Source organism: Haliotis cracherodii, unplaced genomic scaffold, assembly GCF_022045235.1.
Source record: "Haliotis cracherodii isolate W230 unplaced genomic scaffold, xgHalCrac1.p SCAF_22, whole genome shotgun sequence".
Taxonomy (NCBI): Eukaryota; Metazoa; Mollusca; class Gastropoda; order Lepetellida; family Haliotidae; genus Haliotis; species Haliotis cracherodii.
The window spans coordinates 12,640,149-12,665,779 of NW_027266278.1; the positions used below are offsets into that span (position 1 = coordinate 12,640,149).

General features: G+C 41.9%; 1 protein-coding gene across 4 annotated transcripts in view; it reads left to right on the forward strand.

The window, feature by feature from the left end:
- Positions 1-25,631, forward strand: part of LOC139471492 (high affinity cGMP-specific 3',5'-cyclic phosphodiesterase 9A-like) — a 90,355-nt gene that overhangs the window by 49,828 nt on the left and 14,896 nt on the right. For 2 of the 4 annotated variants that reach the window (XM_071253846.1, XM_071253849.1), the window contains exons 2-5: positions 1,714-1,863; positions 11,337-11,394; positions 24,083-24,185; positions 25,242-25,384. In XM_071253846.1, coding sequence (XP_071109947.1) covers positions 1,714-1,863; positions 11,337-11,394; positions 24,083-24,185; positions 25,242-25,384 — 454 coding nt within the window. The remainder of the gene's footprint in view (positions 1-1,713; positions 1,864-11,336; positions 11,395-24,082; positions 24,186-25,241; positions 25,385-25,631) is intronic. The other 2 variants (XM_071253848.1, XM_071253847.1) reach the window with 2 other exon arrangements.

The following is a 25,631-nucleotide window of genomic DNA, read 5'->3' on the forward strand; positions in this document are numbered from 1 at the left end:
CAGAGATAGACAGACAGACAGACACACACACACACAGACACAGACACACACAGCGATAGACGCAGAGACAGACACACACAGACATACAGACACAGAGATAGACAGAGAAACACACAGAGATAGACAGACACAGACATAGACAGACACACACACAGACAGACACACACACACATACATACAGACACAGATAGACAGACAGACACAGAGATAGACAGAGAAACTAACAGAGATAGACAGAGAAACACACAGAGATAGACAGACACACACACATACATACAGACACAGAGATAGACAGACACACAGAGAGATAGACACAGAGATAGACAGACACACACACACACACACAATAATCTTGAACATACTGTTAATTCCTATTCCATCTCCCCTCACCTAAGGATGATATCAACTGTCAATGGAGGCATGTTAGAGTCATCTGATTTTGTCTCAGCACCTGTGGCGTGGATTAATAGCTGCCCACATCATGGATCAGCATTCGTCTGGTCTAATTAGCACAACTAGACTCTGCAGTCTGTCGCAATTAAGTCCTCTTCCTGACACAGCACAAACGGCCATTCAGCCTTCATTTCCATGCATTTCGGATGCCTCTGGCACCTTATCCCTGCCTGGGTTTCACCTAAGTGGTTGGCATCGCCTCCGTGGACTAGTGGATAGAGCATCTGCCCAGCTAGACTAACATCTAGTCTCTGAAAGGAACATATCGTACAGAAAAAAACAGTTGTTCCGTTATCTTAATAAAAAATATAATAAAAGGGAGCCCAGTGACTCTCTTCATTTTCAGCCTGATACTGCAGTAATCTAGACTTGCCAAACATTATAGACTTACATGGGCTGTATTTGATGTATATTTGTATCTGGGTCTGTAAGACAGACTACTGCCCAGCCAGCGGAACATCAGTTTTTTTATCGCCTGCTTCATCATGCCAAACAAGTTGTTGTTTCCCTGCCTGGTGCTCGGCATTAAGGGGATTATACAAGGATTGGGATGGGATATAAATACTGTGGCAAAGTGTCTAAGGAGCTCGAGGATGAACCAGTTTTTGGTTCATGTTTAATCATGTTATGTCAGGGCGGTGGGGTGGACTTGATTATCTTCAGAATGTTGTAGGGTGTAGGGGTAGCCTAGTGGTTAAAGCTTTCGCTTGTCACGCTGAAGACAGGGCGGCGGTTCGATTCCTCATATGGGTACAATGTGTAAATTAAGCCCATTTTCTGGGGTGCCCCGCCGTGATATTGCTGGAATATTGGTAAAAGCGGCGTAAAATCATACTCACTCACTCACTCATGTCGTGGGAGTTGTTCCTATTCCGCTCTCTAACATTCATGTACCTGGTGAGCTACAGTGTCATGGTGCTATTTCCGGTAGAAGTGTTTTTTTAGCTCACCTGACCGATAGTCAAGTAAGCTTCTGCCATGGCCTCCTGGTCCACTTGTCTTTGTTCTCTGTTCTTGTTCTCTGTCCTATGTTCTTGTTGTCTGATCACCACTGTCACATGGCTGGAATATTGCTGACTGCTGAGTTATTGTTGTTAGTTTTGATGCAGTAAAAATCGCAGCAAAAGCAGAAACAAGGAATAGGGGAAATTAACATGATCGTTACCAGTAAGGTTGATCCCTAATTTTCTTCAACAGGTTCTTGTCCAATTTTCTTGACCAAAGTCCAAGTACTATTTTATTTATTTCTATCTTTTACAGAAACCTTCCGAGCAGCAGCAGAAGCAGGGCCTAACGACATCCTGAAGTTATATAACACACGTGGAAACCTTATCAACATTTCACCGGGGCTGGCTGAAAATACGTCGGACACGCGATACAAGCTGGAAGTCGTTGCAGCTCATTGTACGGGTAAATGGACTTCTCCTTGTTAAACTCTGTTCTTCCTGCACCACAGCATCAGATTCATCTCGTGCATCTTTAAAAACTTTTAATTTCCTCATTTAGATGGTCTCTGTTACTGAGGATGCATTGTGAGATATTTAATTAGGTCTTGGATGTTTGGAGGCGGCTCAAGTTTATTGATACTGAAGTATTTGCTGATGTATTTTTTGTTACTCGGTTTAAGGATTTTCAAACCCTTTAAGTCAGGAATCTGGGAAAAATAGGTTACAAGTTAAATTGTTTTTATTACTGTGAGTGGGATAATCCTGCTGTTATTAAAACCTCACAAATTGTTACCCTGTTTCACCCAAATTAGTGATGTATACTTATTGATGAGTACATCGTCACTCAAGTTAGTGATGTATACTTAATGATGAGTACATCGTCACTGAAGTTAGTGATGTATACTTAATGATGAGTATATCGTCACTCAAGTTAGTGATGTATACTTAATGATGAGTACATCGTCACTCAAGTTAGTGATGTATACTTAATGATGAGTACATCGTCACTCAGGGCATGAGATGTATACTTAATGATGAGTACATCGTCACTCAAGGCCTGAGATGTATACTTGATGATGAGTACATCGTCACTCTAGGCATGAGATGTATACTTGATGATGAGTACATCGTCACTCAAGGCATGAGATGTATACTTAATGATGAGTACATCGTCACTCAAGGTATGATATGTATACTTATTGATGAGTACATCGTCACTCAAGGCATGAGATGTATACTTATTGATGAGTACATCGTTACTCAAGGCATGAGATGTATACTTAATGATGAGTACATCGTTACTCAAGGCATGAGATGTATACTTATTGATGAGTACATCGTTACTCAAGGCATGAGATGTATACTTATTGATGAGTACATCGTAACTCAAGGCATGAGATTTATACTTATTGATGAGTACATCGTCACTCAAGGCGTGAGATGTATACTTATTGATGAGTACATCGTCACTCAAGGCATGAGATGTATACTTAATGATGAGTACATCGTCACTCAAGGCATGAGATGTATACTTAATGATGAGTACATCGTCACTCAAGGCGTGAGATGTATATTTAATGATGAGTACATCGTCACTGAAGGCGTGAGATGTATACTTGATGATGAGTACATAGTCACTCAAGGCTTGAGATGTATACTTGATGATGAGTACATCGTCACTCAAGGCTTGAGATGTATACTTGATGATGAGTACATAGTCACTCAAGGCTTGAGATGTATACTTAATGATGAGTACATGGTCACTCAAGGCTTGAGATGTATACTTGATGATGAGTACATCGTCACTCAAGGCATGAGATGTATACTTAATGATGAGTACATAGTCACTCAAGGCGTGAGATGTATACTTGATGATGAGTACATAGTCACTCAAGGCTTGAGATGTATACTTAATGATGAGTACATAGTCACTCAAGGCTTGAGATGTATACTTAATGATGAGGACATAGTCACTCAAGGTGTGAGATGTATACTTATTGATGAGTACATCGTCACTCAAGGCGTGAGATGTATACTTGATGATGAGTACATCATCACTCAAGGCGTGAGATGTATACTTAATGATGAGTACATCGTCACTCAAGGCTTGAGATGTATACTTAATGATGAGTACATCGTCACTCAAGGCTTGAGATGTATACTTAATGATGAGTACATCGTCACTCAAGGCTTGAGATGTATACTTAATGATGAGTACATAGTCACTCAAGGCGTGAGATGTATACTTAATTAATGATGAGTACATAGTCACTCAAGGTGTGAGATGTATACTTATTGATGAGTACATCGTCACTCAAGGCGTGAGATGTATACTTGATGATGAGTACATCATCACTCAAGGCGTGAGATGTATACTTAATGATGAGTACATCGTCACTCAAGGCTTGAGATGTATACTTGATGATGAGTACATCGTCACTCAAGGCTTGAGATGTATACTTGATGATGAGTACATCGTCACCCAAGGCGTGAGATGTATACTTAATGATGAGTACATCGTCACTCAAGGCTTGAGATGTATACTTAATGATGAGTACATGGTCACTCAAGGCTTGAGATGTATACTTAATGATGAGTACATCGTCACTCAAGGCGTGAGATGTATACTTCATGATGAGAACATCGTCACTCAAGGCTTGAGATGTATACTTGATGATGAGTACATCGTCACTCAAGGCGTGAGATGTATACTTGATGATGAGTACATCGTCACTCAAGGCGTGAGATGTATACTTAATGATGAGTACATCGTCACTCAAGGCGTGAGATGTATACTTGATGATGAGTACATCGTCACTCATGCCCTGTGCACTATGCTCTTCATAGCTGAATCCCCTGAACATCAAGCAGTGTTGCTTTATTTCATTGTAAATGCCATTAAGATTCCCAGCATTCCTGACACATTTCACAACAATGCCGACCGCCTCCGTGGTGTTGTTGATAGGGCATTCTGACTGGAGAGGGGCGGTGGGGTAGCCTAGTGGTTAAAGCGTTCACTCGTAATGCCGAAGACTCAGGTTTGATTCCCCACATGGGTACAATGTGTGAAGCCCATTTCTGGTGTCCTCCACCATGATATTGCGGGAATATTGCTAAAAGCGGCGTAAAACCCACTCACTCACTCACTCACTCACTCAGTAATATTACAGCTACACATACAATATTGCTTGTCATGGTGACCATATTGAAAGAGGGAACTTGTCCCTTTAATATTCCAAAGTTCACCGGACCGCCTCCAGGGTCTAGTAATAGAGCGTCCGCCTGGAGAGCGGAAGGTCCGGGGTTTGATCCCCGGCCGCGTCATACCAAAAGACGTTAAAAGATAGTACTTGTTGTTACCCTGTCTGGTGTTCGGCATTAACGGGCTAAAACAAGGACTGAGTGGGGTATTCATGTCAAACTGCGGCATGGTATCTCAGTGAGCTAGCACTATAAATCGGCATCAGTTCGGACTAGTACAAGCAGCCACACACACACACGTGCATGCACGTCGCTATATAAGTGCAATAATCTTGGACGCGACGTTAATCCCAATTTCACCTCACCTCACCTCACCTCACCTCACCTCACCTCACCTCACCTCACCACACCTCACCTCACCTCTCCTCACCTCACCTCCAAAGTTCACCAACCCCTGGTGTCCACATTTCACAACTTTTGAGGTGCCATCGAGCATGCTCTTTCTACCAAGATTTCAAAGCGTCATACAACTTGTTTGATCAAGGTTACAACATTCAAGGCCTCTGAGTGAAACTGTCGAAAGGTTTTATGGTAGACATGTGGAGGACATTTATTTCAGTAATAAAAATGATGTCCGACTTGTGCCATATGTTCCCGTGTTTTACAGGTGAACAATTGATTTGCCTTTTCATGTGTTTGTGATGGGTGCCACCGGTTAGGCAGGTACACTGACCTTTTCGCTAACACCTGTTATCACTATTTGATAGTGATTCATAAACACATGCTCATGATATAGTCGGAATCGTACAGTCGACTCTGTTTTTGGCAGAGATTTCTTATAAAGACGGAAAGGGTGTTGTTTGTATTTCTTCTGATTTGGCATTTTTCCCAGGTCAGTGTGCTTTCGAGTTCGAAATTTAAAAAATATTTTTTGGGATCTAAGTTAAAATACAGTTTGTCGAATGATGAGAAACATGTACACAAAAACAGTGCTTTTATCAGCCATCGTGTGCTTTATCATTTTGCACACTTTCAGGCTGTCAAGGCGATGTTGAGGGATGGCTGAAGCTAAGCATTATAGGGCCATTTATCTGCATTTATTTTTCACTAGTTTCTCTGGCTTTTACAAAACGTCATTCAGATGTTTTCATTCAGGATTGAGATCTGGATTTCAAATTCCAAAATTTCCATACTGAGCAGTGGAATAAATCAAGGGTACCATATTGTGACCCAGATAATAGCATGATTAACAGTTATTTTTGTAAGTTGACGTCATAATGAATAAAACATTTTAAAGAGGTATTCGATTTCACTGACATTTAAAAGACTGCTGATCAATGTATTTACATTCTCCATCACAGATACAAAATATATATTTTTAAAAAATAATGAAAGCTTTCGGTCAGAGGGCGCATAGAATAATACAGACTCATCTCCTTCACTGTCAGTCACTATATGTCTGAGATAATGCCGATGAGACGTTAAATTTTAACTCACTCACTCACTAATGGTCTGTTTTGACATGAAAGGTTAAGATGAGTGAGAATATCGGAAACAATAAGATATGTTCAAAAACATGTGGCATTTTCAAATTTATCGATTGCACCAAAATATTTAAAATTAATGGTAAGAATATACCAATATAATTACTTTTACCAAAACTTTGCAGAAATAGAAAAATATATTATAATTGCCCAATCTATAATCATATTTTTTTCATGGGTAAAAAAACATTCATTTCTCTTTTTAATTGTTATTTTAATTAACCTCAAATCAGTTCAGTGTTCAGGTGGAAAATGAATGTGACTTGTTGTGTGGAAAATAGTACATAGTATTGACTTGGCCGTGGAGCCCGCAAGGTCATCTATTGTATACAGTGCAAAAGAAGTTCAAGAACACTTGATAGGACCATTGTTAGCCCATCATATGAAAACGGGGGCACAGGTGGCCCAGTTGTCTCATGCGCCACGATTTGCTGTGCAGAGTTGTGTCCCTTGGGCATGCCAGGAACCCTGATTGTGGGTTGGAATCCTGGTTCGCCCTGATTATGTTTCTTGGTTTATCAGCACCATACCCGTGCTTGTGGATTTCACCTGAGACCTGCATCACCTCGGGCTTTTCTTTTAAGCTGACACACTGCGATATAACTGGAATACTGTTAAAAGCGCTGTTAAACCCAACTCATTCACTCACTCACTCACTCACTCACTCACTCATTGGGTATTCTTTAACTTCTTTTGAGTAGTAAATATTAGTCTATGGATCCCCTGAATCTGCAACTTGTGACATATCAGTGTTATGGAAAGGGCCAATGAACTTCTATGATTAATGGAACAGCCTTTAAATTTAAGAGGCTAATTTGTGTATAGATTATATACTATGAAAAACGTAAAATAAAACTGGCCTGCCTAAACTAGGAACAGTAAATGTAGTTTTCAGTAGCCCTACCGAACAATGAGTTGTATATGGTATGAAAACTGTCTAAAAAATACATCAAGTAGAACTGGCCTAATATAGTACGTGTCCATCCTAGTTTGATCTGTCCAACAAACTCCGAGTGTGAGTGGTCTGTCTACTTTCGATGACCCCCTAGAGAAGGTGTTGCGACCAGTGAGGTGATGTGCCTAGATGCAAAAACACAACCTGACAGAATGGGAAATATCTCCGTTAATCCTGTCTGAGCAGGCTGCCGGCTGCAGCCATTAATCTTCCACCACCTTTCAAGGAACAATCCATAAGCAATTCCTGCTATTGAAGCCAGACTCAGGTCTGTAGACCAAGATGGATGTATGTGGTAAGACCCTGTTAAACCAGCGCTACTAATTTCATCACCACTGTCTGGACAGATGAGTTTTTTATACCAACATGGAATATCATAAATAATTATGTTAGGGTCGTAAAAAATGCAAATACCTTCAGTAAGTTTTCGATGGTACATATTTGTCGGGAGTAAGTACTTATAATTTACAAATTCCAACTTTCTATTGTACTCTCAACATAACAATGGCTAGATAAAAGATGTTGTTTGGTAAACATGATCCCACTGCGTGAGAAATGTTTGTGCCAAGTTTTGTTGACATTGTCTACAAATATCAGACCAAATTTGTAAGTAAGACATGTAAGATTGCCTGTACATTTATCTTGCATATATTTTTAACCGCTATTTTTGTTCATAATTTGCTAATTGGATCAGATAGTGAACTGAATATGTGTTATCTCCAGATAATCCTTCTAGCAATTTCTGACCACATCTATGGTTTGTTGGATGGAACGTCAGCCAGGAGAGGGGAAGGTCAGTGTTCAATTCCGTCCGCGTCAAACCACAACATGTCAAAGGATGGTACTTGTTGTTACCCTGCCTGGCGCTCGGCATTTAGGGGTTAAAACAAGGAATGTTATCTTGAAGTCAGCATTCTGTGTCTCCACGGGGTATTCATGTTAAACTGCGGCATGGTATCTCAGTGGGCTAGCACTATAAAACTGGCTCATGATATCAATCACTGGATTGTCTGGTCCAGACTATTACTTACAGACCGCCGTCATATAGCTGGAATATTGCTGAGTGCAGCGTTAATCAGCGTAGAAACAAACCTGCACACTAAACAACATTTCCAGACATATCAAAAATGCCTAGTGGAAAACAAAGCAAGTTAAGGATCAATAGCGATTATTGTAAATAAAGAACGTTTCTCGTCGCTGATTCTCTTTGAAAGAAAATGTTTGCTCTCTTTAGCAACACTGGAACCTTTCAACTTGTTTCATCAAACAGAGTTGAATTAAGGAGACGATCAGTGTGTGGAAAATAGCACAGATGTATAAACATCTTTGTGATATGACTTGTTAACAATCAAAGCCAACCTGTGATGATAGGGGGTAGAATAGGTCTTCAGCAACCCATGCTTGCCGTTAAAGGCGACTATGCTTGTCGTAAAAGGCGACTAACGGGATCGGGTGGTCAGGCTCGCTGACTTGGTTGAGGCATGTCATCGATCCCAATTGCGTGGATCGATGCTCGTGATGTCAATCACTGGATTGTCTGGTCCAGACTCGATTATTTACAGACCGCTGTCATATAGCTTGAATATTGCGGTTTTAAACCACCAAACAACCAACCAACCAACGATCAAAGCCTGCTTTAAATGATTAAGCTTCAGTGTGCGAAAGAGGAAGTGTGGATTTGAAAACACTTTTCCTGCTATCATTGACATTGCATGGTTGTCCAGGTGCATATGCCCTCGAAGTCGCTTATTTCAGGTCAATGAACATCAGCTCCAGGTGATTTGTTGACAGGTAAACGTTATTTTGCCACACGATCGGGTAGACTTTGTTGTTTTCACGGTATTGAAGTAATTAGCTGCAGAGACAATTGCCTACTTTGTGGTGTTGATGTTCTGAGTTAGTGGGGGAGTATTGCTGATTCAGGGTGAATGGGTTTGAGATTATCATAGCTCAGCTTGTATTGTTCTCATATGACTTACCAGTGGGTATTCCGGAGCAGAATCGGTCTTCAATATCCTGCGTTGATTGTTGTGGAGCTCACACATTGTGTGTGACAATGTGGACAATGTGGGACCTTTAATGCATGTAATTCTACCCAGAGTGGGTGGACATTTGTTTATGCCGGTTGGCCAAGTCGTCTAAGGCGCTGTGAGTTGCTGTGCAGAGTTGCGTCCCTTGGGCACACCAGAAACCTATGGTTGATGGTTCAAACCCGGTTCGCCTCGATTATGTTTCTAGGTTTGTCAGCACCATACCCATGCTCGTATGTTTCACCGAAGTGGTAAACGTGCATTACTTCGGGCTTTCCTCCCACATTAAGCTGACACGCCGTGATATAACTGGAACACTGTTAAAAGCGGTGTTAAAAACCTAACTCACTCACTCATGCCAGCAACTGCTGGTTCTGGTCAGACCTTTTTGATAGGATATTTGTCTATTCTCCTCAAATAGGATGTTTATCTCATTGACTGATCTGACAAAGTTGATATTTTCCTGAGAGGCACAGCAAATTGCTTTCTTTGTAATCTGGTAGTAGATGGAGCGTCTGCTCAAAGAGCAGGAAGTTGCAGCTCGATACCTGGCTGCACAATACCAAAAGATGTTACCCAAAATGGTAATGTCTTGTTACCTGACCTGATACTCGGCATTAAGGGGCTAAAGCTACAACAAGGACTGGTCGGCTTGGAGTCAGTATACTGTGTCTGAGTAGGGTATTTATGTAAAACAGCGGCATGGTACCTCAGTGGGCTAGCACTATAAAACCGGCTTTATTCCGGACTAGTACAAGCCCCTCCCCATACACGCTTGTGCAGATGCACTTTTAGAAGTGCAACAATCTTGAAAAGCAACATTAAACCCCATGTCATCTGCCCTCTTAGTAATCGGCATCTTACTGTAAATATTATTGTGTCATTTAGCCAGACTGAAAGTACTTCTGCATAAAGTGCTGTTTGACAGGAGTTTATTTTTTCAGTTTTTTGCCAATGAATACAGTATTTCACCACTACATGATAAAGCTGTTATATTATCATTTTCCTGACTCCCTTTGCCCGAATGTTATCAGCTTGATGGTGTCGTGGATATTCCCCTGCATGTTGTTTCACCAAAGTAGTAAAAGTCTGCGTTGTGTGGGCCACTTCAGGCTTACCATCCACATTAAGATGGCATGTTGTTGTGTGATTTAAATACCATTCAGTACTGCACTAAGCTTTGCTCGCTCACTGACTTGCTATCTAGCTCGTTCTCGAACGAACAAACAAACAAATAGCTCACTCACTCATGCATCAACCCACTCACTCACTCACTTAAAAATATCCCAGCATGAAAGTGGCATGCCTTTTGTGGTGATGAAAGATGATGATGCTAATGATGATGATGATGATTGTGGGAGTGATGATGATGATGCTTAAGTTCATGATGATAATGAGGCTGATGCTGATGATGAAGCTAAAGATTATGATGAAAGATGATGATGATGACAGATGATGATGCTAGATGATGATGCTTAAGTTCATGATGATGCTGATGATCATGCTGATGAAGCTAAAGATTATGATGAAAGATGATGATGAAAGATGATGATGATGATGATGATTGTGGTGATGATGAAAGATGATGATGATTGTGGTGATGATGAAAGATGATGATGCTAAAGATGATGATGATGAAAGATGATGCTAAAGATGATGAAAGACGATGATGCTAATGATTATGATGAAAGATGATGATGCTAAAGATTATGATGAAAGATGATGATGATGACAGATGATGATGCTTAAGTTCATGATGATGCTGATGATCATGCTGATGAAGCTAAAGATTATGATGAAAGATGATGATGAAAGATGATGATGATGATGATGATTGTGGTGATGATGAAAGATGATGATGATTGTGGTGATGATGAAAGATGATGATGCTAAAGATGATGATGATGAAAGATGATGCTAAAGATGATGAAAGACGATGATGCTAATGATTATGATGAAAGATGATGATGCTAAAGATGATGATGATGATGATGATTGTGGTGATGATGAAAGATGATGATGATGATGATGATGATTGTGGTGATGATGGAAGTGAACTCCTTCACCTTTCTTCCTTTCTCCCCCTTTCTATCACTCACTCACCCCCTGACTGTCTGCAGCTTAGTTAAATTATTGTTCAGCTCTTTGATATCTTTTGTTTCATTTTTTGTGTTTATCTTGGAACATGATATTTTCATATTTACAGGTAAACCAACAACTTTAGTCTCACACCTTGGTTTTGACATGAACTCGTTAGAGCAAAGGTAAGACAATCTTAATTACTTCTGAACTGCAGGGTAGAAGAGGGTATACACTTGAAAATTGGATTTGATCCAAAAATTACAAAAGTTGTTGCTAGGCAACAGGTGCCAAAACACTGCAAACTTGGGGTCCAAAATAGAACTATTATACCTGTGTAACCCATCACCATCAAACAACTATTTCTTGTTTGTTTCATTTTTAGCCAAGATCAAACATCAGTGTATACGCTCTTTTTCCTGGCAGTTTATGTACATAAAATTACTGTCCTTATGGGCCATGTTTTAATTCTGTTAATACTGTTCCCGACATTATGAATATGCCATTATACGAGATATTTCTCTTAAACATTCATTCCATGACGACAACACTGGACTTTGCTTTTGCGTGCAGAACTTAGCTCGTGCACTCAGTAGAACGTATCATTGGTTGGGTAGGAATAGTTTATGCTTGTTTCACCTGAAAGCCAGCGAAGGCTTCATCATATATTTAACCAGTTCTCAAGAAGCAGCATCGAAACTCCTGTTTAAATATTCTACTCACTGAAGGGTAAGTTGAGTCGTAGCTTCCCACGCCACCAATGTCTGCATTCATCTTCTCTTCAGAAACTTATGCTTGTCGTAAAAGGCAACTAACAGGATCGGGTGGTCAGGCTTGCTGACTTGGTTGATGCATGTCATCGGTCCCAATTGCGTGGATCGATGCTCATGATATTGATCACTGGATTGTCTGGTCCAGACTCAATTATTTACAAACCGCCGTCATATAGCTTGAATATTGCTGAGTGCGGCGTAAAACAACAAACCAACCAACCAACCAACTCACATGCTTCACATGCTTGGTCCAAAATGTTGACACCTGAATTTGCCTCAGTTTTCTTGTGGGTCCTTGCTTGTCCAATAAAAATTGTTTTCAGACTGTCGTATTAGAGATGTGTCGTAAAACAACATTCACGATATCTATAGAATTGGACGAGGGTTGGGACGGGAAGTTCTGGTACTGAGTGGTACCCTGTGGTTTGTCAAGTGATATTTTGTTTAATGACAAAAACTCACTATAGGTCAGTGGTTACACTACAAGTTGCTTATGTTTGCATATCTTTCTGCAATGCACACATTCCTTTTGACTTGTGTATGTTTAAGTAAAGATAAAGCTTCAGTCAACCTCAGTGTATTCATGATCAGATCGTTTGATACATGTATCTTGAGAGTTATGGCCAGGGCTGCAGTAAAACAATTCCCAGTCAGACATTTTGTATCTATCTCTTGAAACCTACAATGGGTAATAAATTTGGACTCGTCCCAACCCTAAATTGGACCCCATTTTCACACATTTAACTTCAACTGAATGTCTGAAATAGCACTCAGAAACTACGATGTTGGAAATATCCACCACAATATAGAAGCATGGCTTTATTTGCATTTATTCAGAATATCTTCAGTTATTTTCATTTCGAGCTCCAAACATCAGCCATGCTTGGCTGAATGTTTTGCTCACTCTTTGAAGAAATTTACATATCTTGATGCTGATTGGCTGATTAGAAAGTTCACTTGATGCGACCTCCTATAGACGATCTCAGATCTCCAGGTGGAGCGGTAGCGTATCGGAGTAAAACATCTGATTTTCCCGAGATAATGTTTTCTTCCCCCTCAATGACGTGCATGCACCGAGTAACCTTGCAGATCTAGTGACAATTCCCATGTTGGATGTATTTCAATAAAACAACAACGTCAAAACTAAGGGTCGAGAGGAATGGTGTCATTCACGAGTCTAGTGACTTTCATCAATAGCAATTATTGGTGTAATTATGTATGTCTACTATATCAAGCGTCGTAATGAAACGCTGGTATCAATGATGTGGAGTAGATCTCCAATAATCCGTGTCTCATCCTCTCATGGGGAGCCATGAAGTGCTGATGGAACTAATGATGGAATGGCATGTGCTAAAGTAGTCCTCGTTCTATGACTCTAGAAGTGTTTTGTTAGCGTGTGAAAATGTATTTTGACATTGAGATGCTGCTTATTTAACTTCAGAGAGGATTTGTGATGATGTTTCATTAGTCAATGATTGTTGTGTTTTGCCAGTCACCAATATTCCAGGTATATTATGCCGATCTGGAAGTAGCGGCACCTATGTAGGCAGACCAGTGATTGATAGCCTGCCATGCCATTGAGGTAAACCAGCATCACTTCAGGCTGTCCTCCAACTTTTAACTCACATGCCTGTGGTGTGTAGGGGGGGAGGGAGAGAGAGGAGGGTAGCCTTGTGGTTAAGGAGTTCACTCATCATGCTGAAGGCCCGGGTTCGATTCCCGACATGGGTACAATGTGTGAAGCCCAATTTTAGTGTCCCTCTGCAGTGAAATTCCTGGAATATTGCTTAAAGTGCCATAAAACCATACTCACAAACTCACTCACATTCCATTAATTGAGATAATGTGGTATTAAAGTCACTCACTCACTCACGCTGTGGACATGAGGGGTACCCATTATTTTACCCCAGAATCGCCACATTTGGTCACATTAGAGGTAATGATGAGAACGGTAGGATGGCCATATGGTGTCCAGATCCTCAGCCCGTCTGAATGATGAGAACAGTAGGATGGTGGCATGGCATCCAGATCCTCAGCCCGTCTGAATGAAGAGAACAGTAGAATGGCCGTATGGCATCCAGATCCTCAGCCCGTCTGAATGATGAGAACAGAAGGATGGCATCCAGATCCTCAGCCCGTCTGAATGATGAGAACAGTAGGATGGCGGCATGGCATCCAGATCCTCAGCCCGTCTGAATGATGTGAACAGTAGGATGGTGGCATGGCGTCCAGATCCTAAGCCCGTCTGAATGATGAGAACAGTAGGATGGCGGCATGGCATCCTGATCCTCAGCCCGTTTGAATGATGAGAACAGTTGGATGGCGTCCAGATCCTCAGCCCGTCTGAATGATGAGAACAGTAGGATGGCGGCATGGCGTCCAGATCCTCAGCCCGTCTGAATGATGAGAACAGTAGAATGGCAGCATGGCGTCCAGATCCTAGGCCCGTCTGAATGATGAGAACAGTAGGATGGCGGCATGGCATCCAGATCCTCAGCCCGTCTGAATGATGAGAACAGTTGGATGGCGTCCAGATCCTCAGCCCGTCTGAATGATGAGAAGAGTAGGATGGCGGCATGGCGTCCAGATCCTCAGCCCGTCTGAATGATGAGAACAGTAGAATGGCAGCATGGCGTCCAGATCCTAGGCCCGTCTGAATGATGAGAACAGTAGGATGGCGGCATGGCATCCAGATCCTCAGCCCGTCTGAATGATGAGAACAGTAGGATGGTGGCATGGCATCCAGATCCTCAGCCTGTCTGAATGATGAGAAGAGTAGGATGGCGGCATGGCGTCCAGATCCTCAGCCCGTCTGAATGATGAGAACAGTAGGATGGCGGCATGGCGTCCAGATCCTCAGCCCGTCTGAATGATGAGAACAGTAGGATTGCGTCCAGATCCTCAGCCCGTCTGAATGATGAGAACAGTAGGATGGCATCCAGATCCTCAGCCTGTCTGAATGATGAGAACAGTAGGATGGCGGCATGGCATCCAGATCCTCAGCCCGTCTGAATGATGAGAACAGTAGGATGGCATCCAGATCCTCAGCCTGTCTGAATGATGAGAACAGTAGGATGGCGGCATGGCGTCCAGATCCTCAGCCCGTCTGAATGATGAGAACAGTAGGATGGCGGCATGGCTGACATAGGCAGAAAAGCCTCATGTTGAGGTACAAGATAAATGTAATTTGTTTCCCGAAATTAATCAGTGAGGTGATTGATGGTCGTCTTTATCCAATTATTAACGATAGTGGGTGCTTTTCATCAGATAGGGTTACTGTTGTTAGATGACTGGCTTTTGCAGCATGTTCATAAAAGCGATGAATGAAAGGATGGGAGTGAAATGGAAATGATGAGATCATCATCAGGTTCTGAAAATCCAATATATGCCAGAAATATCGTACATAGTTATAAAGACTTTGTAAATTGGATGTGATTATATCATTAAGTCCTAACTCACACGAGTGGTTACGAGATAATTTGCTTCTGGTGTCTAAGGTATTCAATGCCAAAGAAAGTAACTTTTGTCACAGCAGTTTGACTTTTGACATAAGGATTTAGTGTAAATCTAATGATATGTAATTATGGTGAAAAGAAAATATTTTGGGCGTTTATTTATTCCATAATTGAAATAATTTGTGCTCTGGGTGTTGACCCTTGGAGAGGATGAAGATATTTTTTTAGATATTTTTGGTACTGTTGAGGATGGAAATACTTAAGTAAGGAGATTTACATTTTCTTGCAAGTTTTATATTCACTCAAGTTGTCTGATGATTTGTCATGGTGGCTTAAAACAGGTCCTGTACCCAATGCTTGTCTCCCCTTGGAGATTCTGCGTGGAATAGGCACCTTGTACCCCATGCGTGTCTCCCCTTGGAGATTCTGTGTGGAATAGGCACCTTGTACCCAATGCTTGTCTCCCCTTGGAGATTCTGTGTGGAATAGGCACCCAATACCACATGCTTGTCTCCCCATGGAGATTCTATGTGGAATAGGCACCTTGTACCCCATGTGTGTCTTCTGTTGGTGGTTTTGATGCTTGTCATGATAGCCAAACAATGTTGAAAAGTTGGATACCATGTCCTCTGTTTCCCCTTGCATAATATTTATTTTGTAAGCTGGTGAAAAGCCATTTTCATGAAGAGAATCTCTAACTAAGGCAAAGTTTAATTAACTGCTGCGATATTTTCCAGAGAAAAACTATTTTGAGTATTGTGACAGTTCAGCAAAAAGCAACGGCACGGCACAACAACGGGATTTTAATTTTAATTGGTGTTTATTTTTCAAGAGGTTATGTTTTAAAATGTCATTACCTTGAAGTCCATACACGTTTGTTGTTGGCAACTGAGGACTGACCCCAGGGACAGAGTAAGACCCCAGGGACAGAGTAAGACCCCAGGAACAGAGTTGGACCCCAGGCACAGAGTAGGACCCCAGGGACAGAGTTGGACCCCAGGGACAGAGTAAGACCCCAGGGACAGAGTAAGACCCCAGGGACAGAGTAAGACCCCAGGGACAGAGTAGGACCCCAGGGACAGAGTAAGACTCCAGGGACAGAGTAAGACCCCAGGGACAGAGTAAGACCCCAGGGACAGAGTAGGACCCCAGGGACAGAGTAAGACCCCAAGGACAGAGTTGGACCCCAGGGACAGAGTAAGACCCCAGGGACAGAGTTGGACCCCAGGGACAGAGTAGGACCCCAGGGACAGAGGAGTAGGACCCCAGGGACAGAGTAGGACGACCCCAGGGACAGAGTAGGACGACCCCAGGGACAGAGTAGGACCCCAGGGACAGAGTAAGACCCCAAGGACAGAGTAGGATCCCAGGGACAGAGTAGGACCCCAGGGACAGAGTTGGATCCCAGGGACAGAGTTGGACCGCAGGCATGCTGATGAAGATGAGGAATGGCTGGCAGCAATGTGTGGCCTAGCACACACATCATACCTGGATAGAATTGATCGATCTTACATCAGCCAGTCTGGCCATGACTTGATTACAGCCATGTGAGGATATGCTGACTGCTGTAAAATAACATTCACTCAGGCAGACCTGCTGTTGAAGAATGTGGTGGTTAGTCTGGGGTTAGATCGAAGTATGTATCAATGGGGTGGGGTAGGGGAGGGAGGGGGTGATCAATTGCTGCGTGGAGAGGTGGGTTATTGCTTATGAAGGTTTATCATTTCTCAGGGCGGTTCACTGTTTCTTGTGGAAGTTGACCTGGTAGACTTTAATTATTGCTTGCAATGGCTGATTGTTGATCCTGGTGGCCGATGGTGGCTCTCAGTGGCTGGTGGTTGCTCTTGGTGGCTGATGATTGCTCATGGTGGCTGATGGTTGCTCGTGGTGGATGATGGTTGCTCTTGGTGGATGATGGTTGCTAGTGGTGGCTGATGGTTGCTCGTGGTTGCTCGTGGTGGCTGATGGTTGCTCGTGGTGGCTGATGGTTGCTCATGGTGGCTGATGGCTGCTCGTGGTGGCTGATGGTCGCTCTTTGTGGCTGATGGTAGCTTTTGGTGGCTGATTGTTGCTTGTGGTGGCTGATTGTTGCTCGTGGTGGCTGATGGTTGCTCGTGGTGGCTGATGGTTGCTCTTGGTGGCTGATCATTGCTTTCAATGGCTGATGGTTGCTCTTGGTGGCTGATCGTTTCTCTTGATGGCTGATAGTTGCTCTCGGTGGCTGATGGTTGCTCATGGTGGCTGATAGTTGCTCGTGGTGGCTGATGGTTGCTCGTGGTGGCTGATAGTTGCTCGTGGTGGCTGATGGTTGCTTGTGGTGGCTGATGGTTGCTCGTGGTGGCTGATGGTTGCTCTTGGTGGCTGATCATCGCTTTCAGTGGCTGATGGTTGCTTTTGATGGCTGATCGTTGGTCTCGGTGGCTGATGGTTGCTCGTGGTGGCTGATAGTTGCTCGTGGTGGCTGATAGTTGCTCGTGGTGGACGTTGGTTGCTCATGGTGGCTGATAGTTGCTCTCGGTGGCTGATGGTTGCTCGTGGTGGCTGATGGTTGCTTGTGTTGGTTCATCACTGCTTATGAAAGTTCATCACTTCCCATGGACATAGAGGTTGGATATTACGTACTGAGGTCAACCATTGCATTAACAAATTGCAAATGGAAGTTTATCATTGAACATGGGGGTTTATCATTGAACTTGAAGTTTATAATTGCACATGGATGATGATCATTGGTCGTGTGGAGTTTCAAGTCTTTATTTGTCAGCAGGGTGGTTGGTACTTTTACATTTGTCAAATCTTTCCCAATAGCCATTGAAGGTACCCCTTTGACCTTTGTCTCTGTCAATCACAAACATCAAGTTTTTCACATATTCACAAGACATGTTTCTCTGGTCACTGGCAGCAAACAGCTCCACATCTCTCTTGGACAAGGTGGTGACATCCACACCAGCTTTCAGTGTCAGAATCCCAGTCACAAACACATCGTCTGTATTTATGAATTTTGCATCCCTTGATGTTTCTAAAATTTTCGTCACGATGTCCTGTGTAACAAAATACCCAAACCCCAAACATGACTTTGGCCACCTGTAGAAAGGATACACATGTTCAGGAACATATACTCGTGCATTGGGGCGGCGAAACGGAATTGATAAAGACTCTAGTCGATAACAATGAAATAGATTTTTTGTTGACTTCACTTTCAGATAGTCAACTATTTTATAAATATTCACCATTGTGTCATCGTCAATTTTCATAATGAAGTCAACATGTCGGCAGTTTGTATTGATCCAGTGGTAAGCCATTATGTGTTTGTAGGTGAGATTTCTGTACGAGTCAATGAAGTTACCTTGCACGATGTCCTGAAAATGTTTTGATTCGTTGGCTATTAATTCCTGTTTTGTAGAATTTAGTGACTGTCCTAGCATGAAGACAGTCCTTATTGATTTAGTGTCAATTCTTTTTATGGATCCAAAGGTTTTTCGGATTTCCTGTCTTTGTTCAAAGTGATCTGGAGCTGAATGCACAAAACCAACAAGAAACGGACTTTGTTCACAGATCCGAGAATCCAGACTCCATGAAAATTCATGTAAATTCAAAAAAACATCTTTGGCTGAATTGGGTGGTAGGGAAATAAATGTTTTTATTTTTTCATTAAGTTCGTCAGAATCTTCTTCTTTGTTCATGAAATGACTTAAGGTCTTCAGGATCAATTTTGACTCTTCAGTGCTGCTGAGATCTGTGAATTCACTTCGGTTGGAACCAAGAACTTGTACACACTCTTCCTTCACAAATGTTTCTATTTCATCCTTAAATTCAGTTTGAGTTTTTCCAGTTGATGCGATTATGTTCATTCTTGATAAACGGTTTAACATTTTCTCAAGTTTGCTGGTAGCTGTAGCCTGGGCTGTGTGTGATTGGTTCCAAGGACTGACAGGCACTGCAAGGGTTGTATTTGATTGGTTCCAAGGACCAACTGGCCCTGCATTAACTCTTGCAAGGGTTGTGTTTGATCTTGAAATTGTTGTTTGGTGTGATGTTTCTTTGAAGAGAATCCGGGCATTTCTGTGGTTGGCCAGATTTGGAAGTTTGATCATATAAACTTGAATAAGAATTACACCGAGGCCACTCCCTATGATGAGAAATGCCCGCAGAGTGCCTAGTATTCCAAATCTTGGTAACTTGTTTTTTCTTTTATTTTTCATTTTTCTTTTGGTTAGAGATCTGAAATAAAGATGTACAACAGAATTTTGTTTTAAATTCCAGAATTCTTTCTTTTGTGGTTCTTAGTTATTGTGAGTGGGGGCGGTCGGATAGCCTAGTGGTTGAAGCGTTCGCTCGTCACGCCGAAAACCCGGGTTCGATTCCCGACGTGGGTACAATGTGTGAAGCCCATTTCTGGTGTCCCCCGCCGTGATATTGCTGGAGTATTGCTAAAAGCGGCGTAAAACCATACTCAGTCAATCAATCAATCAATCAATATTGTGAGTGGGTGTATTTTTTCCACTTTTTAGCAATATTTGAGCCATATTCTAGGGCAAAGCAAAAATGGACTTGACACATTATACCCATGTGGGGAATCAAACCGGGCCGAGGGAAAAGTTTGACCATTTTTAACATTTTTAAAAGCCTATGTCTAAAAGTCTGTTTTTCTAATCTACTTGTATTAAATGAAGCTCCAGATGTTATTACTAGTATTTCAAACATTATTTCACCCCCAACACTGATTTTGGATAGAACCACAAGCACATGCAATAGCTTCAGAGCGTACATGCCACAAGATTTTCTTCCAACACATTTCTGACCAATGCACAACCTGTATCCAGTTTATCTCGGTGTAGTTTCTATATTCAACATCTGTTTAAGCTTTCGCTGTGGTCTACACCTCGTCAATATTAGATACAATAACAAGCTCCATGAATACAGCACTTGTGAGGGAGTGTATCACCAGCATGTGATATGGACTGATAGTTCCCTGTCTGCCCTGTAATATAAATGAAATGTAGCCAACTACATATGTGTGGTGTCTTGTTGCTCGTGTTATTCCAGGACTTTTCCATGTCAGCAGAGCCTGTCACGATTTCAGATTTCGGAATGTGTTTTGGTAAATCATGTCTGAAGGCATGTTTCATGAAACGTTTCATGAATTTAATTTCATTTTGGACCACCCAGTATCATTTCAGTTTGTCGAAAAAACTAAAGTAGGTTTAAATTAAATTAAATTGTCTGGTTTTTTATTAATGCATTCATAAAGAAGTTCTCCCTGGTATTGGAGGCTTTATTTTGATTGGTCTGCCAGTCTGATGGTTTTTTTACATGCAATCACCACATACTTCTTCTCTAACATTGCTGGCAATGAATAATTGGACTAAATGTTTTTAAAATACCATGTTGTAGTTTCTTCGGTTTTTTGAAAAAAAGTGACACTTTTGTAACAGAAAGCCTGACAAACATTGAGTAAAAGAGTGCCTGTAAATTTAAAAAATAGTTGAGATCTGACACACTTACAAATATTTTGTTTTTTGTTTTTAAGTATGCTGAGAATGTGGTATTCTTACCATTAAAAAGTTGTGTGTTAAAGCTGAATTCAATAACTAATAATTGTACAGCGTCCTACCTCCTGCCCTTAGCCTGTCTTTCAGTCAATGGATAATTCTTAACTTCAAAAACGTTATTAAAGTTAGGTTCAATAGCTTTTAATTGTACAGCGTCCTACCTCCTGCCCTTGGCCTGCATTTCAGTCAATGGATAATTCTTAACATTAAAAACATTATTAAAGTTAGGTTCAATAACTAATAATTGTACAGCGTCCTACCTCCTGCCCTTGGCCTGCATTTCAGTCAATGGATAATTCTTAACTTCAAAAACATTATTAAAGTTAGGTTCAATAACTAATAATTGTACAGCGTCCTACCTCCTGCCCTGTATTTCAGTCAATGTTAATCTACATCTGGTGACGGCTGATTCCGCAGCAGCTGTCTCTGAGCAATCCCTATCAATCTGATGCAATCTACAGTCTATTAAATTTCATGTGACATTGACAACTGTGTGCTTGTATTCTTCCTTCATGAAGAGGTGAACTTCAGGTTAACTTTATTAACTCCAGTTTGCTTTTGGACTTGACCTAGAAACCTTTTGTTACGATGCGGACAGGAATGGAATCAAATATTGTCAGGTAAACGATCTTGATATGATGCGGACAGGGATGGAATCAAATATTGTCAGGTAAACGATCTTGATATGATGTGGACAGGGATGGAATCAAATATTGTCAGGTTAAACGATCTTGATATGATGCGGACAGGGATGGAATCAAATATTGTCAGGTAAACGATCTTGATATGATGCGGACAGGGATGGAATCAAATATTGTCAGATAAACGATCTTGATATGATGGGAACAGGGATGGAATCAAATATTGTCAGGTTAAACAATCTTGATACAATGCAATATGTGAAACATGGTATGCAAATTGTACAGTTATAAATTTCTTTTAATGATCCAGATGGTGCTGGTCTATTGTAGTTGTATTTTAGGAAGTCAATTGTTCAGTCTGATACCTGCACTTTGGGCTTTTCTCACTCACTCACTCACTTACTCACTCACTGTTCAAAAATGTTTTGTTTAGGTTTGAAATACTATGATTTTTTACCTTTTTGATGAGGTCCCATGTTACTAATTCTACATCACAAGGGTGTGAGGGTAGACGGTGGTCCACAAGCAACTACAGCTTGATCACTGTACAGAGTTGTGTCCCTTAGGTATGCTCAATACCTGTACAGAGTTGTGTCCCTTAGGTGTGCTCGATACCTGTACAGAGTTGTGTCCCTTACGTGTGCTTAATACCTGTACAGAGTTGTGTCCCTTAGGTGTGGTCGATACCTGTACAGGGTTGTGTCCCTTAGGTGTGCTAGATACCAAGCTCATCACAGCGATAGTCCGTTCGCGGAGCTCTCTATACTATCGCTGCCACCAGTCAAAACTCCCCACTGTGATAGGTGGCCTCAACCATGCTTGGAGTTGAACTCGCAACCGAATGACCGTTATGTCACAAACATGTCATGTTTGGTAGTGAGGTGGGGTGTTTGGTAGTGAGGTTGGGTGTTTGGTAGTGAGGTGGGGTGTTTGGTAGTGAGGGGGGGTGTTTTGTATTGAGATGCATGTTTGGTAGTGAGATGGATGTTTGGTAGTGAGGTGGGTGTTTGGTAGTGAGGGTGGGTGTTTGGTAGTGAGGTGGATGTTTGGTAGTGAGGTGGGTGTTTGGTAACAATCATTTACACCAATATTGGCAGTGATAAAGAATCGGGCTTTTTCCTCCTGTCTTGCTACAGGGATGCAGCAGGAATCAAATATCTTCCTACTCTGAACATCACTGAGTAGCCTAAAGTTCCTCCATAATCTGCCGTGGCTGTTACTCTCAGAACCTCACCATTGTCGAGGCAGGCTCATCAAGGTCCCGAGACCGCCTCCGTGGTCTAGTAGTAGAGCATAAGGTCCGGGGTTCGATCCCCGGCCGCGTCGTACCAAAAGACGTTAAAAGATGGACTGGTTGGCTCGGAGTCAGTATACTGTGTCTGAGTGGGGTATTCATGTTAAACTGCGGCATGGTATCTCAGTGAGCTAGCACTATACATCGGCATCAGTCCGGACTAGTACAAGCAGCCACACAAACACACACAAGTACATGCACGTCGCTATATAATTGCAATAATCTTGGACGTGACGTTAAACCCCATTTCACCCCTCCAAGGTCTCGCCTTCTTGCCTTCCGGACATGATGAGAGGGGGGACTTAGCCAAGTACACTCTATGGTATTTTAAAGTAATAGGGAGAAATTCTGATTTAGTGTCTGTTGCTTTGTAGAGTTGGTTAATAAGACAAACTGACTGTGTGAAGTATTGGTGGTTGACATTGGTGATGGACATTGACAGCTCAATACAATGATTTTACAGTCTCTTCAAACACTTTGTTGAATCCTATTCAAACCAAAGAGGATGTGAATGAAACACTTGGGCAAATTGAACAAACAAGAGCAACAGGTTTGGATAAGGTTTGCTGGATCTATTTAAATTTGGTTCTGCAGATTTATACTAGGATGCAGTTGAAGGGATGAAAAGGGAGTGGGGGGAGTGCAGGGAGAAGAATTATAACAAGCTTCATGTCTGATAAAAATAATTTGATATCTTAACCTTTCAGGGATGTGTTTGTGTCTGGTTAGTCCCTCATGTGCAGATTTGTTTGTTTCTGGTAGGTCCCTTGTGCAGATGTTTTTGTTTCTGGTTAGTCCCTCATGTGCAGATTTGTTTGTTTCTGGTAAGTCCCTTGTGCAGATGTGTTTGTTTCTGGTTAGTCCCTCATGTGTGGATTTGTTTGTTTCTGGTAAGTCCCTTGTGCGGATGTTTTTGTTTCTGGTTAGTCCCTCATTTGCAGATGTGTTTGTTTCTGGTTAGTCCCTCAAGTGCAGATGTGTTTGTTTCTGGTTAGTCCCTCAAGTGCAGATGTGTTTGTTTCTGGTTAGTCCCTCAAGTGCAGATGTGTTTGTTTCTGGTTAGCCCCTCAAGTGCAGATGTGTTTGTTTCTGGTTAGTCCCTCATGTGCGGATGTGTTTGTTTCTGGTTAGTCCCTCAAGTGCAGATGTGTTTGTTTCCAGGTTACAGAGGCTGGAGAAGCGGGTGTTTGTGGACAACGGCGACATCCCATCCATCGTCCACGACATGAAGGAGAAGGTGGAAGACTTTAAGGAAAAGCTAGAGGTATGTCCAGATCAGAAGTGCCACCAATACAGTCAAGGTTGTGTGGTGGCCCTTTGATTGATGTGTTTGCCTCTCAGGGTTAAGGCCAGGTTTAATCCCAACATGGCTGTGAATCACTCCCCCAAGATGTGTTTCTCGTGTGACATTGTTGGAAAAAATATAACCTTCATTTCTATATGGCAAAAGTGGCCCAGTGGTCAGGCACTACAACTCCATGTGCAGAGTTGTGTCCCTCAGCTGCAGATGTCCGCTGGGCATGGGTTCGAATCCCACATTCACTGTGATTATGATCCTTGGTTTATCAGCATCTTACCTGTTGAAGGCCAAGGGTGTCGCAGTCATCTGATATGCTGCAAATCGATGAGTAGAGTTGCATCCCTTACATTTGCCTGGAAATTGTAATTGTGAATCCCGGTTCACCCCGATTATGTTTCCAGATTTGTCAGCACCATACCCGTGCTCATGGGTTTCACCAAAGTCATAAACGTTTGAGATCTGCAAAACTTCAGGCTTTCCTCCCACATTAAGCTGACACGTCGCGATATAACTGGAATACTGTTAAAAGCGGCGTTAAACCCAACTCACTCACTATGATATCGGCATTTGTCCACTTAGAGTTACTAAGCAGCCATACACACACACACACACACACACACACACACACACACACACACACACACACACACACACACATATGTGCATGTACATAGCTATTTAAGTGCAATAATCTTAAATGAAATACTGTTCAAAGCGGCGTTAAACCCAAGTGAACTGTGGTCATCATTTTAACCCAAGTAGTCAACATCTACCAACTATATCCATATGGACCTCACTCCACTGTGATAAACAGCAGAAATACCCAATTCATGCAAAGGATGCAAAGCTAAATAACAAATATAAAAAAAGGTAACATTTACATTGACGTTTAAGATTGCGTTGTGGGGCGGGCCCTAGGGATCTTATTGCAGTGTATACGGTACAAAGTGATCAGAGGACTGGACAGGGGAAGGCCTGACTTGGTCCTGTGTGGCTTAACATGATTTCTCTTTGTTTCAGGGTGTTGAACATTTAAGCTGGTTAGGTCTGTTCAAGGATATCTCAAGTGGGACGTCATTACAGCCATTTTGGGACAAACAGAAATCTCTCAAAAAGAGTGAGCAGCATAACCAACGGGTTTTTGAAAAGTTTATGAAAATGAGGTGAGACTATTTCTTGAAACCATCATATTAATCATAAATATGTGCTTTGCTTACCTTGGCTGTGGCCAATGATAAAGTTAGGGACCTTGACGTGTTGAGAGAACGATGTACTTTATTGTACTTTCTTGTCAGAATGATGATTTGTTTCCAATGTTATTTGTTCTTCAAAAACAAAGTCATTCATTCATTTTGAATTATTTACATGTGAAATGAACTCAAGATGTAGGCGCAGGGATTCTATAAGGAG